At 38.8% G+C, this 19,715-nt stretch overlaps 1 protein-coding gene across 1 annotated transcript; it reads right to left on the minus strand.

Annotated features, from left to right (window-relative positions):
• Window positions 1-11,057: 11,057 nt before the first annotated feature.
• Window positions 11,058-18,629, minus strand: vamp8 (vesicle-associated membrane protein 8 (endobrevin)). Its single transcript, XM_061070888.1, has 3 exons — window positions 18,439-18,629; window positions 14,063-14,230; window positions 11,058-12,994 (listed from the first exon to the last, which is right to left on the minus strand). Exons 1-3 carry the CDS (start codon window positions 18,451-18,453, stop codon window positions 12,797-12,799), a joined length of 381 nt encoding a protein of 126 aa, XP_060926871.1. The 5' UTR covers window positions 18,454-18,629; the 3' UTR covers window positions 11,058-12,796.
• Window positions 18,630-19,715: the final 1,086 nt, after the last annotated feature.

Here is a 19,715-nt window from a genome sequence, read left to right on the forward strand (position 1 = left end):
GAGAAAGGGAAAGGGAAAGAGAACAAGAAATTAAATAAACTCAAAGTTGATGCCATTACTTTAGAAATAATTAAACTCTGAAAAGCCTCAGTTAACAAACAAAATTAACTTAGCTAGGGCGGAGAGTAGCTCGCCTAGTAGAGTTGCCGCCCAAATGAGGCAAGGCCACAACCCACTGACGCCCATGTTCGATTTCAACCCTAACCCATTTATGCATGTCCTCCCCCACACTCTCTCTTTCTGTCCCCCCTTCACAGCTACTCTCCATCCTATCCACTGAGTGCAATAAAGGCCAAACCATATAAAAAACATTTTTTTAAGTTTTTGTGTGTTTTTTCAAGGTTAAATGTCATCCCTTATGAGGCAATGTGATTCTGAGTAGCAGGTAGAATGAGAGTAGAGCCCATCAGGGATTTGAAACTACATAATTAGTGCTTTGATAGGGAAAAGGTGTTTAAAATGTAAAGTGAATTTCTCCCATGGCCTTCAGATAATCAGGTGGAATTGTTTGTTTTATTACAAAACCCTGTAAATATCACACTAAAAGAAAAATAAGATAATTATGTGATTCTTTGTTGTGGGGCATGGAGCTGCTCTTTAAAGGTGTGTACTTCATGACATTGTTAGCATCGTTGGGGAAGTACTGGTGAAATTCCCCTTAAATAACCGGTAGAGATACTGTCAAGAGGTCGAGCAGAGAGTCAAACGTTGTGTCAACACAGACTAACAAATGAGTAAACATTTAATCCTAAGAATTCCCTTCTGTTTATCTTCTGTTATCAGCCTGGTCCTGTGACAGCTTCTATTTACCTTGTCACAATTTACCCCCAAACCCCAGATAATGCTGTTGATCAAAGAAAGTCATGTTCAAATCAATACTTTGAAGTGGTGCCAGTTTGGGATTTTATTGTGATAGAATACATTTTACCACATAGTACATCTTAATATACAATAGAATTATATGTGATAACATAGATAGATATATAGATAGATGTTTTGAATACTGTTAGGATTTGTAAGGCAGGTAGTTAACCCCAAGCACAGGTAAAAGTCAGCAGAAGTTAGTTCCATTTGGACAAGCAGGTTAACAAGATTTTCTAAAACCGAAAGGACAAGAGGTTGGCCCTTGGGAAGCATCTGCATGACGAAGGTGAACAGCACTCTTGCACAGTCTTGGTGGTTGAACCTGTTCTACTGCAAAGTCTTGCAAAAAACTCACAGCAGGAAAACCACAAAGTAAAACAAATTAACAAAACGAAAATGATACTATGTAAGACTGCAGAGTAGTTTGGCAGGATATTGCATGTATTCAAGGTTAGTCTGGTTTATTAGAATATATAACATAGTGTAGTGTTGTAATAGTATATCAATATAGAGGTAAAAGAAGAGGAAATTGGAATATCACCAACTTTAGTCCAAAATCTATCAGCACTGACCTTGTTAACCCCTTGACATGCAGATCTAGTTTTTTTTATCAAATCAGGGGCAATGAAGGACCACATTTTGCACACCAGGGCCAATAATGCATCCAACAGCTATGCTCATTTCCTGATTAAGTAAGTTGGACATTTAAGTCATTACTTGTTTAACTCTATAGCTTTGAGCAAAGCCACACATCACTGAATTACGTAAAGCACATTATGTTATGCAAAAAACATAACAAATAATACAAATTAAAAATCTTTACAAATTGTCATCAATTTGTGTTAGTACTGTTAGTAAGTGACTCAATTTATTAAAACTACTGACAGGACAGGGGCACCTCAGGGACCAATCAGGTTTCAGCTGGGGCAAGTGTCCCCCTGGCACTACACATGGATCTGCCCCTGTGCTGAGTCACTCTTTCTTCCTTTTCTTCTTCCTCATCTGTACACGCTTCGGAAAAAATCGCCCAAATGATGAATCGGTGTTATTTAATAGTCTTTTATTTTTCTAATCCAAAAGGGTCAAAGATGTCACGTGTTTGTTTCTTGTGACGAATTAACTGTCTTTCCTGTCTTTGAAACAAATGAAATCACACGATCAGAGTGATATCATCATAACACAGTGAAGATAAAACATTGTATACTATTCTAATGAAGGCAGCACATGAGATTCTGTGAGTGCAAAGCTGCAGGGGTCAAAGACCTGGTCAACAATGGCTGCCTTCTGGGAAAAGCTTTGCTGATACAAAGGCCACATTCAGCTCGCTGACCACCCTCCCTTCGCATCATTGTCTACTACTCGTTCATGGACTCACATCCGCATGACCACAACGGGCTGAGTCCAGGCTGATTTCCCATCAATGGCAAATAGGCTTTCAGAGGATTGTCTTTGTGTTTGTGTTTGTCTAAGATGCTGCTGTTCCAAAAACTCACCAGACCTTTTCTCATGGGGATAAACCCCTGAACGTTTAGTCAACACTTGTTGACAAAACAGCCCATTCACACTGATTAGATGCAGAGGTTCACCGACGTTGAGTCAACAAGGGAGGTGAGCCTGTTACCACCAGTCTACCTTAATTCTTGTTTTGCTTAGTTTTTCTACAGGTTGTCTTGTATGAATACAGTTTGATATGTTTCAGATGTTTAGCAGGCATATTTCAGGTTTTGAGCTCAGTGGGATTCCATATACTCCACTCGGAAACAGAAGGTCATTGCATTCTCCTCGTTATTAGATCTCATTCTTGGAATGGAAAGATGTGAGTGCTCAAAATATCAGCCAATGGATCAGAGATGTGATGCAGAACATCAAGCTGGAGGGAATCAGATACACCCTCAATAGATCTATTTGGAAATTCCACAAAACCTGGGACCCACTGATCAAATGGGTTAATAGTCCACCTGGCATGGAACTATGACCTCAAAACTCCACATTTCGGCCTTATCAAACCTTAAACACACTGTGAGGTGATTGGTTTTCTGTGTATTTAGTAATGGTTTTCCCCTTTTGTTTCTGTGTGTCTTTTGTGTTTTCTTCTTGTACATTATGTGGGTGTGATCTTGTAAGTTAGAATGTGAGTTAATGCTGTTTTAAAAATCTCAAAACATAAAGTTCAAAAAATATATCCTTAAAGGCGGCTAAAGTCTGGACATTAAAAATAAAAAGGAATGATTGGTTGTATCAAAGTTGTAACAGTCTAGATTTATCTGAAAACCTGTGTGCAGGGAAGGCATGTTGGCCTCTCGATTCAGCAGCTGGGTCTTATTTGTAATGAATTCCTTTTCCTGTAGTAGATTCTTCACAGCACTCAGACTAACGTGACCCACATTTGTTTTCGTGTTGGCAAATATTAAATGAGCAGTTTTTTGAGCTGATAGCAGTATTTCAAATATTTGTTGAACCTGCCTGCTATTGCTATTATTGTTAGTATCACTAAAGCCTGGAAATAAACTGAACAAAAATGTACCATCTTTACCTCCAGCTGATCTGAAACTGGAGAAGAATCCCCCCCCATTCTCTCCAGCTCCTCCCTGTGGCTGTTGGGGAAACAGCTTAAAGTATTTACTTATTACAGTGGCTCCAGAGAGTATCTTACCTTATCTTATCTTATCTCTTCTCATCTTACTAGATAATAGATGTGCGTTTGGGTTTTGGGGAATATTTAGCCCAAGCTCACACTTGTGGGGCAGTACTGGTGACTCTCCGCTATTGAAAGTAGCTAAAGTTTTTCATAAATGTGCTTAATTCATCAACCGTTACTAAAGGGTGTAAACATTCAGTAAATCCCCTGATGATGTCACAAATCATTTTTTGAAAGCAGCAGCCAACAAGGAAATGGCATCACTGGGCACGCCGAAAAAACGGGGTGTCAAATATTGACATTTGTGTTTAGTGCTGGCTCTCCTATTGTGGTCCAGCCAAAGAAGAAAGCACATAATTGCTATACAGTGCTCAAGCAATAGGTTCTTTATAAGAGGTACTTTCAATAATGCGCTAAATGGTGTACATTGACACTGAGATAATAAAACAAAACCATGTGAAATATTACTACATTGTATGTGTTATATAGTTCTTCATGTGGGATATTACTATTAAAGTATGTGCAATATTATTATTTCATGTACAATATTACAATCCATGTGCAATATTAATTTGTATGAACAATATCACTGTTCATGTGCAATATTACTACGAATGTTCAATATTACTATTTCATGAACAATTTTAGAATTAATGTGTAATATTATAAATATGTATATGTAATATTACAATTTGTGTATAGTTGTATATTGTCTAATCTATTTGACTCTATTGTATATTATATATATATATATATATATATTCTTGCCTCAAACATGAAAATAATTATTTATTGAATACTATTGTACATAATACTCTCACTGTAATCTTGGAGCACGCTGGCACAATAATTACTTAAAGCTAAAAGAAGTGCTTGTGTTTCGTGATATTTTCATGATCACACATAGAATAAGGGAAAATATGGCCACCGTCGACCTCTTGTGCAAGATGAAAATGAGTATGTGTTTTGGAATAATGTTTTGATATATATTTTTTACTATACTATACTTTTTTTTCCCGTACTTATAAACCTATTGGTTGTCATGGTCCCAGCAGGGGGAATCATGGGGCCTGTAAATGATCTTTCTCAGATGGCTGAAAGAGCCTGATCGTCCAACACTGCAAGTGTGGGAACAGCCGCTTCACAGCTGATCCCTGGTGGTGTGTTTATAATACCAAAGCCCTCCAGTGCCTCCAAGAGTCGTGCTTGTTTTCTCAATCCGCTCTTCAGTGACCTCTGTGGAGTCCCTTTCTCATCTGTATTCACAAGGGTGGACTCTCATTTTGAGAGCTTTGTTTCTTCATTTCATGGCAAGATTTTTTATAATGTCCCTCAGAACTCAGCCCTCTCTCTAAAGTATAGTCCCTGCCCTAGTGAAAAAATGTTCAGATATACTGTTGCTGAACAACTGCCTTGACCTTCAGTTTAAGTCTTTCTCCTTCTTCTGCTAAGGCTGTGTCTCTGTGCTTGCCAAATTTCTGCTCTCAGATTTCCGTTCTGCCCAGATTTTTGTGAAATGACCCAGTCTAAAGGGTTGCTGACAAAAGTAACAGTCATGTCCTCATCGCAGGCGTGTTTGCGTCCCTTACAGGCGGTCACATTTTAACTTCTTTATGTGTCTGAACAGGTCAGAAAAATGTTACTCCAGTTCTGATTGCGTCTCATTGCCTTCACTAACGATGTTATGTTTTTGCTCCTGTCTGTTTGTCCATTGTTTCATTGCCAGCTGCATTATGCAAAACTACAAAAGGGATTTGTGTGACATGTTTTCAAAGGATGCAACATTGGCCAAGAAGGAGCCTATAAAGTAAAAGGAGCGGATCTGGATTTGGATCAGCATTGCAAGAATGGGCGTTTTTTGCCAGTTTCTTTATGGATCTTAATGAAAAAAATCTGTCATTTTCAGGAAACTGCATTTTGGTGGGGCTTGATTGAATTTACTGTTGGGTCTTGGCTGAGTTATGAGCTCTACTGCTTAGTATTTCAATACTGCTTTGCTTTGTGCTATTGACTGATTATGAACCTCCCATCAGGCATGAATAGACACAAATGAAGTAGCTCATGACAACATCATTTTTATTAACTGTTTACTTTCTATATCAAATCAAGTGAATGTTACTGATTCCCTTTTTCTAAATGTTCTGATTTTGTTTGGATTATTGCATTGATGGCAGCATGTGCAGAAGGCCTGATTCCTTTCGGACCATTTGCACTTGATCTGTTCTGATGGTCTCAAATGAACCTATTAATAGCACAATGATCTGTGTGCTGCTTTATGAGAGGGGACATTGAGGTGTCATATGTGCACATCACATTTGGACAAAGTGTCAGTAGAGGGAGGTGGATATTGGAATGGGAATGCTCTTATACATGTATCTCACCTTAAGGATCCATCTTAAATCAAAAAATCTGATATATATGAAGTTTGCTCTCTAACGAGTGTCCGATTGAACTATGACCCCAGTGGCCAGCAGGTGTATGAGGAGGACAAACACCACGTTGACCATGATCAGCTGGAGGTCCTTCCTCCAGTTGGAGTGACCCACTTTCAGCGACAACAACAAGTGTCTGAGAGAAGAGAAATATGAGATGATCCACTGACACAACACAGCGTGTCTTCCTGTCACACTGTTTCAGACACCGAGAACACAAACCATGAAAAAGACCCAGAGAGTTGATCAGCCACATCCTCTGTCCCTGTTGTTCAGAGAGCATCAAGCCACATTCAACTCCTCTGCATCTGAGGAAGGTAACAATGACACAATCAACAATAATTCAGCTACCAGTTTATGCCGAAAGACCAAGTTGGCTTGTTCAAAACAGATGTAACTTGTAAAAAGTGGCTGACACACTTGCAAAGCTAAATGTAAAGGAGCCATAATTAATTAAATGATTAATTATAATAATTAATATATATGGCTGTGCTTTATGATATTTGAATTAAAATGTCTGTGGCTGGTAGTGCCCAACAGCTTACAGACATACTGTAAGGATAAGAGTCCTTACTGAAAGTCACCCATTTCCAGGAATGAGAAGACAAGAATAACAGGTTGTGCACTACAGCCTGTGAAACGTCAGACCGAACAAAAGGTTGTTGGATTGACAAACTGAATTACAGTGTAACATATGAAGTCCCGTAAACTACAGTAAGTAAAAGAAGTGGAGTTTATATAATTATCATTAATATCAAGTTTGAGGCAATGTCTTTCCATGGGCCAACGTTTAAATTTCTCTTCACTCGCTTTAACTAAAATCCTTAAAATGTTATTATACATTTTATGTATAGTTCCAAATCACAACATATATGATCCCAAGGCGTTTATTGAGGTGGAGATCTCACAGTAATATAAAGAAACCGGGGATGATGTCTTGACTATGGAAGTGGAGAGCATTCCAGAAGACTTTTTAGTTGGCGAGACTATTTTTCAAAGTGAGGGCACAGAACAGGAAGGAGAGACAGATGAAGATCCTGATAGTGAGGCTGAGGGTGACAATCAAGAAGGAGGAAACAAGCACCGGATAATCAGGTTTGTGATGTTGAAAAAATATTTTCCTTCTTGTAAAGCAGTTTCAGAGCTCATATGGTGTGTACATGTAGAAGTATATAGTACTCGTGTAGTTGTATTTATGATTGGATTAATAAAATGACATTTATCAATCAATATCCCATTGGTGTTTTTTGCAGCCTAACTTGAACTTGTTTCCGAGAACCTTGATGGGGGACAGGAGAAGGAGCTCCAAGGCGGCCTGGTATAACCTCCATCCCTGGCTTGAGTGTTCTAAACTATCGGACTCTGCATATTGTTAAGCCTGCAGACATTTAAGCCCTCCTAATAGTAAACAGTATATGACTCACCATCAGGATTCAACTGAAGCTTACAGGAATGTGTTTTATTTTGTTTTTAATATTGTAATTCGATTACACTAACAAATAACAATCAAAGTATTATACGTTAGAAATTTTCTTTGTGTTCTATAACTTTATATAGGGTACTGAATGAAAAAAATTGAAAGCTTGAAAACTGTCTTTGTCTCTTTTGTCCCGGGTTGAATGAGTCCCTCAGACAAAACAACTGGCCCCGGTCTGCCCCCTCAGTCAAATTGGTCTAGAACCAAGATCCGTTGGTCCAGATCCAGTGGCGGTGATCCAGAACCCGTCCAATCCCATCATCGTCGCCAGGTTTGTGTTGTAAATTCTTGGTGAGACAAATTTAATGAGGATTCTCAGATCGAACTATCTTTTGTACATTTATTGTAGCAGGTAATACAACAGAGAATATAAAAAAAATAACAAAAGAGTATATCTAAGAACACAATCGAGAATCTTATCAGAATATATCAAAGTCTATATAATTAGCTGCGTGGGACAGAGTTCTCAACACCACAATGTGATGCAGAAGTCTGACCAAGAGGAGTTCACTCCTTGGGATATTTCTGATATTCTGGTCGTACCACCATCATCACAAAAGGAAAACAACCTTTCATCCAGGATCCCCCTGCCAGCTCCCACATTACGCAATCAGCCGCAGTGTTTTTGGGCCCAGTCTACAACACCCCAATAAAAAACAGAACCAATGAGCGTGAACTAGTTATTTTTCATCTGTATGAATTGAACTTTGAACTGGTTCTATTTACATGTGAACTGGCTCATCACTGATAAGAACAGTTGTTGTTGTCTGGATCCTGCAGCTCAATACCTGCAGAATATTAAACAGACAGAACCTGTGTTTTGGGAGTGAAGGGATCTATTGGGTCAATATGGTGTTATGAGCTCTGTGATATATCAATCAATCAATCAATCAATTAATCAATAACATTTTATTAGTAAATGCCATATTCACAAATCCCAATTTGTCGTATAGGGTTATACAAGGTGATAAATTCTCTGTTCTTAATACTCAACTAGAGTAAAACTATCGAAAAACCGTAGAAACCTCTGGGAAAGCCAGATGTGAGGGATCCCTCTCCCAGGAAGGACAGAAGTGCAATAAATGCCACGTGTAATTGAGAACATCAGCAACATAAGAGTATTCATAGCATTGATTAGAATAAACAGTTTGTAAAATAAAGGAAAGTAAATTAATTGAGCAGTAATTGTCAATAATGGTGGAGTATCTAAGGAGACATGTTGTATATCAAGTAGGCTTGTTGAAAATAACAGTCCATGATCAGCAGCTGCCCGATCGGTTGGCAACACTATTCAGGGTTAGGGTTATGGTGGATCTCTGATTCATGATCCACTGTCATGATCCATGACAGTGGATCCACCCGTGCTTGTTGAATAAACTCTGCAGAGCTTATTATTATAAAGACTCAAAAGCTACTCCAGTCTGAGAATTTCATTATTTCAAATCTCAAGATGAATTTCCATCACAGTGGTCATCACGACTAGAAAATGCTATAAAAATACAAACCTAACTTTAGGGATGACAGGTAAGCCTGAAATCTGGGAGCACAGTGCTTTAGTGGGTTTCTATTGTATTAGGTTAGTATGTATGTGTGTCTTTTAAACTCTGGAGTGAATCAAACAAACAGAAAGAAAAGTTTAGTTCTGTTCAGGTTCTAATAACTTGTGTTGAGAGTTGGTGTTAGTGAAAGTGTAAAGTGAGCTCAGTCCAGTGAGTGCGGATGACGACACTCAGACTCTAATACGAAACCAACCAACCGCTGCTTAAATTCTGATTTTGAAACAGATGCGCTGATAATTTGTCATTAGTCCGAAACCCTGTGTTTACACTAGTGTTGCACCCAATCGACATTTACCTACTTATTCACATTAATGAGTCAAGCTGCTTCACTGTCCATGTGTGAGGAGGGAGACGACACCATTATACCTTTTATTAGACTTTTATACTTGAAAACACATTCAAGATAAACCTGTTTCAAGTATCAGAACATTTAATCCACATGGGTAAAGGTGTATTTTCAAAAGAGATTTGAAGAATCTCCAAAAACGCGATTACATTTTTCGACTTTATGTCAGAAACAGAGAAATCAGATAGATCATAGAGAATTGATTTAAAACAACCAGATTTCCTCATGTTATTCAATGAGTTCTATTTTCCAGGGACATACCAATTTTTAAACTGATAAAAACCACAGGAGGAGGGATTATTGATTCTTTATTTAATACAGTGAACTATGAATATGTATAATATGAACGGCCTTTGTTGCAAACGAATTATTTCTCTCCTGTATGACTCCTCATGTGTGTCTTTATATTTGACTTATGGTGAAATCGTTTACCATACTGAGAGCAACTTAATGGTTTCTCTCAAGCAGACCTGAGACGTTTCTTCTCCTTTCTCCACCTGCAGAAGAAAGTGTCGTGTACCGACACCCGCAGCAGCTGAAAAGCAGCTGAATGTTCCTCCTATCTGCGCACTTTGAGTCTCTGAGCGAACAAACAGATCCATCGGCCGGTAAACAGAAACTCCTAGTTCAGAGCGACCCCTGCTGGAGTACGCATGTTAGTAATCAGTTCTGAAGCAGAAAAAATAAATGAAATTCCAGCATATAAACACGCTAAGAACATACATGTTGTAAAAAGGAAAACATTTAACCACAAAAAGACAGAGGAGACATATTGATCCAGGAATAATTCTTATATTTCAGCTCTGTCTGGTTGTTAGAATGTAAATGGTTGGCGTGATATTTACAGATGTGACGATGTTATTAATGATGAGCAACAGTTTGTATATTAACAATCGATACAACAATAATATGCTGTGTGTAGTTTCACCATGTGGGAAGTGTCACTATCAAATTCCTGTCATCTCTGACTCTGAATTATAAGACGGAGGCTGATGTTTACATGTTTTTCCTACTTGGCTGCTCCGGGTTTAATTAATTTGAACGTGGCTCTTTCTACAGCCTGACAGTGACGCCAGCAGGACTCTGGAAAGTAGCTTAATGTTAAATGAATAAACCTGGTGACTCTGGGTAAATCAAACAGGGAATCCTAGGGTGAAGTTGCTGGTCTTTGAGATCTCTGATCAAATATTTCTTCATAAAATGTCATCATGTGAACTAATGCTGATCCATGGGTGTTAGCCTGTGAGAAGCAGACTTATGTCTGGAAAGTGTGCTCTAATGGAAGCTGTGTTAGGTTGCATTCTGGGAAGTATTGGATGCTTCATTGTTAATATCGACCCAAAATTAGAGCCAGAATTTTGGAATATCTTGGTTTACACCCTGCTCGTTTGATTTGTATCATTGTTTTTTATTACTTTGAAGGTGATGGCTGGTCTTATATTTATAATGTCCATAAATATTTTTCAATATTTGTATCCGCTTCAGCAATGTTGAAAATCAAGCAAATCTTTAACTACAGTTGTCTCCTTCACCATGCACCTCAACAGGCTCAGGTCAATGGGTGACCTCAAATTGTTCTTTTGTTAAACATAGTCAGATTTTATTTTTAATTTTTGCTATTGCTTGGTTGGGTACGTGGTACTAAAGCCTCATGTCTCAGGTCAGTCAGGCCATCTGTCTCCATCTTGTGGCAATTTAAAAAAACAGCAATTGAGGGGGGAAGCATCACAGGAGAGCCAGAGAAAGTACAATTTTCTTTTATTTCAGACCATAAAAACCATTTAATGCCATGGGCCCCCAGTTAAAGACCCTCAGTAAATGACATTCTAAAAAAAAAAATTTCGGCAGTTAAAGACCTACTGCAGCTGGAGCCTGTATGAACAGAAACATGAACAACCAGCATTGATCGGAGCAGTATGAGCGTATTAAAAAGGTAAAGAGATGTAGATTATTGCACCTTGGAGGCACTGTTAAAAAAGAAAGAAAAGGCACACATTGAGAAATCTGTTCGAAGAGAGCCTCCTTCTCATAACTACATCTAGAAAATGATTGAACAGCAGAGAAACTGAACTGTGCTACTATTACAATTAATCAATCTGGACTAATTGTTAATCCAAGAATCACATACAGCTTCCATTTTGATTTAAGAAAAATTGAACAGGAGTAACATGCTTTCAATAAATAGCCTCTAAGGAACAGATACTTTCATATACAAACAGGAGAGAGTATTTATGACTATGTACAGTTTATAATGGGCATAGCTTGGAGTTCTTTGAAACTAAACTGGTTCTGTAACAGCAGAGCAGGATGGGAGGTGAGACACAGATGTGCCTGACTTGTTTCCTGAAAAAATACAAAATGTGTTGGGATATAGTTTTCTAATTTTAAGGGCCCTGTTTGGACCCAACAGGGGGCGCTATGGAAGTGCTGCAAATTGTCTCCATCAGCTGGCTGGCTCGAGGAGCCTCATCCTCAGACACCACAACAGATGGTTTTAGTTTTTGTTCTTGCTATATTTCTAGAGTTAAGACACAGCAAAGGAAAGAATGATCAATTTTATAAGACTGAGGATTCTGCAAAGCTAATTGTATAAATCCCTTCTAAAGGACCACTCAAAACGCAGTGCTGCTTTTCACCCGCAGGTCTTCTCTTCACTTTCAGGGTCAAAATTAAACTCAGATGTCCGTATTTTGAGAGATTAACAGGATTATGTATCTTAATCACTGCTGTTTTTTTTAACCTTAATGCACGCTGTTATGTGACGTTTAACCTACTACAGCTGTTGTTTTTGTGCATAAAAACAGTTTTGTACTTTGACCCAAAACTAGCAACAGAGCAGAAACACCTCAAACACCAGTTAAGTAGCTCAAGAACCAAAGCAGGCTTTACATTCAATAATTATTTCTCTATCTGCCTGAATACAAAGCTGGAAGCATTTTAAAGGACGTAATCGCATAAATATCCAGTACACAATTAAGCCTTTCATTAAATATGTAATGACCTAAATTGTTAACAGATTTCCCCAATGTTTTTGTACAATGCATCTTTCCTCTTTAAACTATACAAACTGTCCTTTGTAGTGCATTTAGGTGACAAACAGAATAACTAGAAAGATGAATTATTTCCATCCACACATAATAAAGTGATCTCTTCTTTGCCAGGTGGAAATAACTGCTGGTGGTGAAACAGGGATGGTAACACTATGAAATGTCCTTTAAGAACAGTGACAAGTGTTTTTTTCCTGGTGTCAGGTGAACGCCTTAGACCTTAGAGAGATTTCTGTTTAATTTCACACAAGTTCAATGGTCGGTATTGGGTTGGGAAAATTGTGTGTCAATAAAGTGCCTTAAACCAATGAAGTCCTTGAAATCCAATATTATCATGAAAGTTACCAGTAGAAACGAACTAAGAAGAAGGAAAGGTTTCACCAGACAGCAGTGATATCTATACATCAGTTTGTATACTGTACAGTAGGGATGTTTAAGGCTTTGGGGTGGTAATGTCTGGAAGAGGCACTATAGGAGGCACTGGAGAACCGATGGGGATGACTCCAGTGGCCAGCAGGATGATGATCAGGATGATGATGAGGACGATCACCACGATGACCACGACCATCTTGACGTTCTTCCACCAGTAGGAGCGAGCCACTTTCACAGAAGTCTGTTTGAAGTGCTGAGCCTGAGATAGAGAGAGATGTTTGTGAGAAGGCAAATGGCCGAGCGAGAGGCTCTGGACCTTCTCCATAGTGTCTCCTGCCAAGCCCTAGTATAAACTCATAATGATAATGACCGAATGAGCTGATGTGAGAACACAGCAGGAGACCCTCATCAGGATTCAGCGCGAGCGAGTGAATGTGCTAATGACGTATTTTACATGCAACAGACACAAAAATGAAAAACAAGAAGAATGCAAATATCTCAGGATGAAAAGGCCGTGCCATAAAGGTAGAAAAGATAAGGGTAGACACCTCTGTCGATGTGCTGTAAACAACATGTGTCACGTTCGGCCTCCTGCATGCGGTGCTACCACTCAACTGATCGCTGCAGAGATTTCTATGTTGTTGAGAACATGTCTGACGGGAGAATCTCCTTCTGCATGAAAGACAAACTCTGGATAAAGTCTGGACCCAATTGTTTCTCTGGAGTTCATTCCTTAAAACGCTTTATTAATAGAAATGAAGGGACATCAAATATATCATCAGTGTTTCCAGTGGCAAACTGACGGGATGACTAATATTAAGACAGCGTAAAACATCCTGTTGTATAAATAGTGGGCAGTTTTTTCTTTCTCACTGATTTAGTAAAAAAATGCCTCTCCACCAAGTGAGATACTGTATATTCTATCACTTCCTGTCCTTGGCTTTTTTGCCAGTACAGTATCACAGTTATTTCTGCTACCTGGAGAAAGCTTCCAGCAGCTACTTGGAAAAAAACAAAGATTTGTTTTCCTCCTCCTGTTTTGGTTGAGCTGTGGCAGAAGTACTTCCTTCGTGCCATAAAATGAGCCATTTCATGCCCAGTGGCAGATAGAATTTCATAGTGAAAACAAGGCTTATGAGGAACCGATCTCAATGCAGATGGTGTCGTTGTTATGCAGCCATTGCATTGTGAAATCAAGATTCACTTCATAATGATAAAGCAGAAAAGGGCAATGTAAGATGAGTGAATCATGGGCTCACTGGCTTTTACTGAGACAGCTACATGCAACAGACAAATTGAAGGAATAAACTCCTGCTGTGACACTGACCCCTAACTGCAGGTCCTCGGACTTTCCCATGAGGTCGTCCAGTCTCTCTCCTCGGGCCAGGATCCGGTCCACATTCTCCGTCATGATGTTTTTCACCCCATCGACCTGATCCTTCAAGGTCTGCACCTTGTCCTGAGGCTCGGATTCCTCCCCCACTCCTCCCCGCTCCTTGCATTGGACAGAAAAGGAATTTCAGAAAATTAATTGAGGAACAAAGTAGAGAACATGTCCGAAATGTGTGTTTTAGTTGTTTTAGTCAATGTGAAAAAGGCCACTGTGGAATTCAGCTGACAAAACTCTTAATTGTGTTTGTATCAAGTGTTTCTGAATAAATGGAAAAACAAAACGATATTGTTGAGTTTAGACAACACCACAAAATAAACCTTGTCGTCTCTCAGTGGAACTATTGGAGGTTTTGGATTATTACAACACGTTGGAACATTTATTTTAGTTTCTGTCAGCACTGAAACTGGTCTGGTATTTAGCCCTTATTGACATATAGTGAAGGGTTGGACAGAACAATAGAAACACCTGTCATTAACATACCTGCATTTGTCAGCACAAGAAATGTCAGCCTCCAAAATGATCATTCAGTTGAATCAACAGTCTTGTTGCTGGACAATTATTTTGACCATCGATTACATTCTAGTTGTCAGAATATAGTATCGAGTGTTTTTCACCTGAACCAAGAGTCAGGGTCATGTAGTCCTTGCTTTACCAACCTGGCTCCTGCTCATTGTGCTCGATTCACATGTGTAAACTGTGGTAACTGTGACAAGTGATGTTGAAGAGGAAGGGGCAGGAGTGTTTGTGGTCTTGCAGAAAAAGGTGTCAAAAACAACTTTTATTATTTGATTTAAATTTAGAAAAAGAAAGTGCATCTGTGCACGTGCCTGCACCATGGAGAGAACATTCATGAAAATGACCAATGGCCAAAGTAGCATCATCTTCTAAATCTCTTCTTCTGCGACAGTTTTACCATTAGGCCTCCTACTTTTTATCCCATTGGCTGAATTCATTCGTTTCACAGAAATCTAGAGATGAAATCTCTCACTGAAGTATTTTCAGCAGCAGGTGGTGGCTTTGAGATTCCAGTCCCTCGGGCAGCTGCACATGACAGCACCGCCTACAGGCTGTCACACTATTGTTTTTATATCTGTGGGAGCACCTCCTATAGCATGTCTGCATTCAGCAGGAAGATAAGCCGTGATCTTATAAAGCCAAGTGTTCAAACAAAGCAGAAATGTTGTGTTGTGTTTGTGTGTGTGTGTGTGTGTGTGTGTGTGTGTGTCAACATACATATAGTCACCTCAAAGCTCCATAGAAAGGCAGCTGACTGTAAACAACTGTCTCTAGGAAACAGAGCAGGTTGCAATGTCATCTGCTGCATTCTCTCTCTTGTGTCTCCCTCGCCTTTATCCTCATTCCTTCCTTCTTTCTAATGTTCCTTAGTTCATTCTTTTAGCTCTGCCCCCTTTTTTGTAAATTAACTCCTCCCTTTAACTGAGCTCTTGTTCACTCTTCATTTTTCAGAAGCTCACTTTTTTCATTTTCCTTTGGAGCTGTCTAGAGAGGGACATGATGGAAATAGCTGCTTTTGATCATGTACACTTTGTATTTTGCTACTTTTGCATTTAATTTAAAACTGTTCCTGTTCTTAATCTCTGCATCATAATGCTACAAACATTTCTGCATTCTTTACAGATACTTTGCTGTACATAATGACGTATAAAGCAGGTGTATTCTCTTTGTTCTCCTCCTGTAACTGAGGCCTGTTGAATGGCTGACAGCCATAAAGTATGCATATTCACAAAGAGAGGGAGACAGAAACATGCCAAGCACAAGATGTTCATGCATCGATGACTACATACAGTATCCTTTGCAAATACTTTAAACTATTATAAGACTCAAAGAGGAGTTCACCCAAACATGCCCCCACCAGGCCTTGGTCAAACAATGAAATTAAAGAAAAAATGAAATATTTAGCTGATATAAGGGGTTTACATATGATCGTAAGGAGGTGCTCTGTAAAATGTGAGTGTGACAAATCATTTCTGTGGAAGTGTTTGAGTGGGGATGTAAATGTAAAGGATGGATTAGATTTTAATTGGTAGGCCATGTGAAATCCTCGCTACTCACATCCTAATCTAGTCATATGGCAATTTGCCTCAATCTGTATATGCACAGTTTCACGTCAATAGCCTCTGACAGATTCTCATTAGACCCCCATGCACCCTCAGAGGACCACCTTTGTTACTGATAACTGGCTGAGAAGATCTGTGGTAGGTGGAAGTTGAAAACCAAGTAACAGTGCTGAGAACACGGAAGGACAGAAAGTAAATAGAGGTTTGCAGTGTCTGTAGCTCTCCTGAATAATAATAATAATAACAGTTCTTTACTTCACTCATCAAAGTCCTGGGACGTCCTGTTATGGTTTTAATGACCCTGCTTGGCGGAGTGTAGTCATATAGATTTCTAAATTCAAACTTGACAGTTTTCAGTAAAATATTAGGTACGGTGAACTATAAGAAATATTCTAGAAAAGGAAAGAATCACCTATGGAATCACAAATCAAGAACTGAATATCTGAAATAATGGAATAAATGGATTACATTTATAGGTCACAATTAAATGATAATATTATAGACTTCAATCCTGAAGAGTTGTGTTTGTTTAGTTAGTATGCCACAAACAAATGGTTGAAACACCTTCCCTATGCCCTTTCAAAATAAAAGCACCCCAGCTTTTCTGTTGATGGAGTCCATTCCCTAGTTTAAAAAGTTTTTATTGTGAAATATTTGCAGGAGCGGAAGATGCCAGCCTTCATACTGTGTAGTACTTGTTTCTTATGGAGTACAAGGGACTGTTTTCATACAAGGAAATAATCATATTTGTGGCCATATTAAAATCAAAAGCCTATATTTAAAATCATTGTGCTCCTCTGCAGAACATGATGTGGAACTGAGAAGCTACATATTATGCATTGTAAATATGAATTGATATTAATTCCAATACTGTGCATGAATATAAAAAGCTGCACAACAGCCTCTCTTTGTGTATATTCATTTCTTGTACATTCAGCCTTTAAAAGAAATCGCAAAAAATAATAAATATGACCCTCATATGTTTTTTTTTGGGAAGATATCAGGGTGGCCGATCTAGGATTACGTTTGGAATTAAAAAGTGATCTTGGGCTCGAAAAAGGTTGGTGACCACTGATCTAAAGCATTAATGCTAATACAGGAGTGTGACTATGTTGAGCTAACAATATATAGACTGGGATGGGATAGTTCACCCAAAAATTTAAATTCACTCATTATCCACTCACCACTATGCTGGTGGACGGATGGTTGAAGTGTTCAAGTCCACAAATCACTTTTAGAGTTACAGGGTTGAATAGCGGTGCAGTCCTGATATTCAAATTTGACTCAACAGTGTCATTTACATGTTTATAGCCTGTTATCCTCCTGCTAGTTGCTGCTGCAGCTCATGAGTTCTCGCAAGACACTTTCGATGACATCACAGGAGCAGCATGGAGGCGTTGTCTGTTCGTTTACATTTAAAGAAGTGGCCATCAGTTAATTCAATTGTATTGGATTTGGCTGCAACACTGTTTACCCCTGAAAGTCCCAAAAGTCTATTTAAAGGGACACTTCACCCAACCCTCCATCTGCATAGTGGGGAGTAAATAATGATTAAATGCTCCTTTTTGGGTTAACTATCCCTTTAAATAGAGTTATTATGGTGGATATAAGATATTAGATCATATATAAAGTGCTTATTAGAGAGAAATGTTACAGTATAGGATATGCCATTAGTTAAAGTACACCAGGGTGCACTGAACTCCGGATAATCTCCTGATGCTTTTCAAAGGAGTTGTACGTGAGAACGCAAACGTCAGAGTGACAAGCTCCGGACTTTCCCCCGACAGCCCCCTGGTGATAACTCCGGAGAATGTCTCTGTCGGTAAGCTTCACCTCGCTACATCTGTCAGCGGAGGGATCGGCCGACAGTTAACAGGCGCAGGACAATGTGGGGAAACCCGATATTTTATCACTTGAACAACATTACAAACATCGGTGGAGCTACAACATGAGTCAAGCACTTGACTCGGAAGTGTCAGGATAAGTTTCCAGAGACGAAACCCACTTGTGTAGTCACAGACTGGAGCTTTCAGCGGTGTGAGGTATTCAGGCCATTTTGTTCAGCGCCACCGGGACCTCACCATGAAAAGTGAATTCAGGGACTTCACGGGTTATCGGACAACTTTAAGTGAAGTAAAACTTATTTTCTCCGGATATCCACCTGTTGCTGCTCGTTGAACATGGCGGCGTCTTACTGAACAACACAAACAAGCTTCAGCCATTAGCACCTACCGCATCTTTGTCCATGTTGTTGGAGAAGAAGTCCTCTGACCGGTGGAGCCACTCACTTAAAAGTTGACGCTTATGAGCCTTTTGTAAACGTGGAAGTTTGAATGTCCTCCGAGTAAATTTGTTTCCTACTGTGTTTCACTTCCTGGTTGTTTCCTTTCCTTCAGACTGAATCCTGTCGCCTCAAGTGTCTCATCAATTGTAACACAGCCTCAGCTTCCTGAGTACCCTTTCATAATAAAACATTTTTCTGTGCCTTTTTAAAGAACTCATCAGTGTTTGCAGATTAGAACAATTATTCAAAAGCCCCATGGTGGAAATTTGAGAGCTTTTATGTACCAAGTCTTAATTGTATTTCAGCCATATTTAAGACGCAATGCCAATACATTGAAGGCTACAGTGACACCAATCCTTTCAAACATCTGACCTGAAGTTTTGCTCATAGAGTGGGAGTTATGAAACATTTACATTCAACAAAGAAAGATAATACTATGTTGTGTGATTTTTGTGGCGATGTGTAAGTGTATTATCTGTATTCCATACGTATTCACGGTGTAAAATTGAATGCTTTTATTCTGAAGGCATCTTCTCAACTTCTGTTATGGTTGTAAAATACAACATCTTGATGTGAGTCTACCTTTTATAATGGGGATGGCGTCACACCAAGGTGTTTCCATCATGCGTTGGCCGTGCATACTGAGGAACTATTGACAGTGTTTTCTGTGTGTTTATAAGTGTGTTAAGTTTGTATATATTAAGTACTAAACCTGTTTTTGTATCATCTTCTGTGTTTATGATCAAAAACAGGAGGTGTAAAGGCCAAGAAAGCCAAACTAAAAATATACTGATTCACAGGGAGGCCACAGTTAGTTTAACATTTGTTTTGGAATGAAATATAACATTGTCTTGAACACAATGAATAAAAATGTTACTGTAAATAAGGGTAATAGCTTTTTACAAAAAGCAGACGAACAAGAATGATAACCAAAGCATAAAATAAAAGTGATTAAAGCTGAACTAAAATTGTAACACAAATGATGTTATCATCCCACTGACTCTTGCATTAAAATATGTATGATATTGTTATAATAATTTCAACAAAAAATCAATCAGAAGTTGTGATATTATAACCTGCAACTTTATTATGACCTGTTTAAGATGTAGCCTACCATCTACAGTAAAAATAAACTCCCCCCCAAATTGTACTCTGCTCACGTTGAATGCTAAACTAATGCTGATTCAGGTATGATACATCCATTCATAGAATGCTTACACTCAGT

This window comes from Limanda limanda, chromosome 5, assembly GCF_963576545.1.
Source record: "Limanda limanda chromosome 5, fLimLim1.1, whole genome shotgun sequence".
Taxonomy (NCBI): domain Eukaryota; kingdom Metazoa; phylum Chordata; class Actinopteri; order Pleuronectiformes; family Pleuronectidae; genus Limanda; species Limanda limanda.

Coding starts and splice junctions, on each gene's coding strand:
- vamp8 (XM_061070888.1), bottom strand. Junction 12,995..14,062: donor CCGAGGACCTGCAGTTAGGG/GTCAGTGTCACA, acceptor TCTCTATCTCAG/GCTCAGCACTTCAAACAGAC.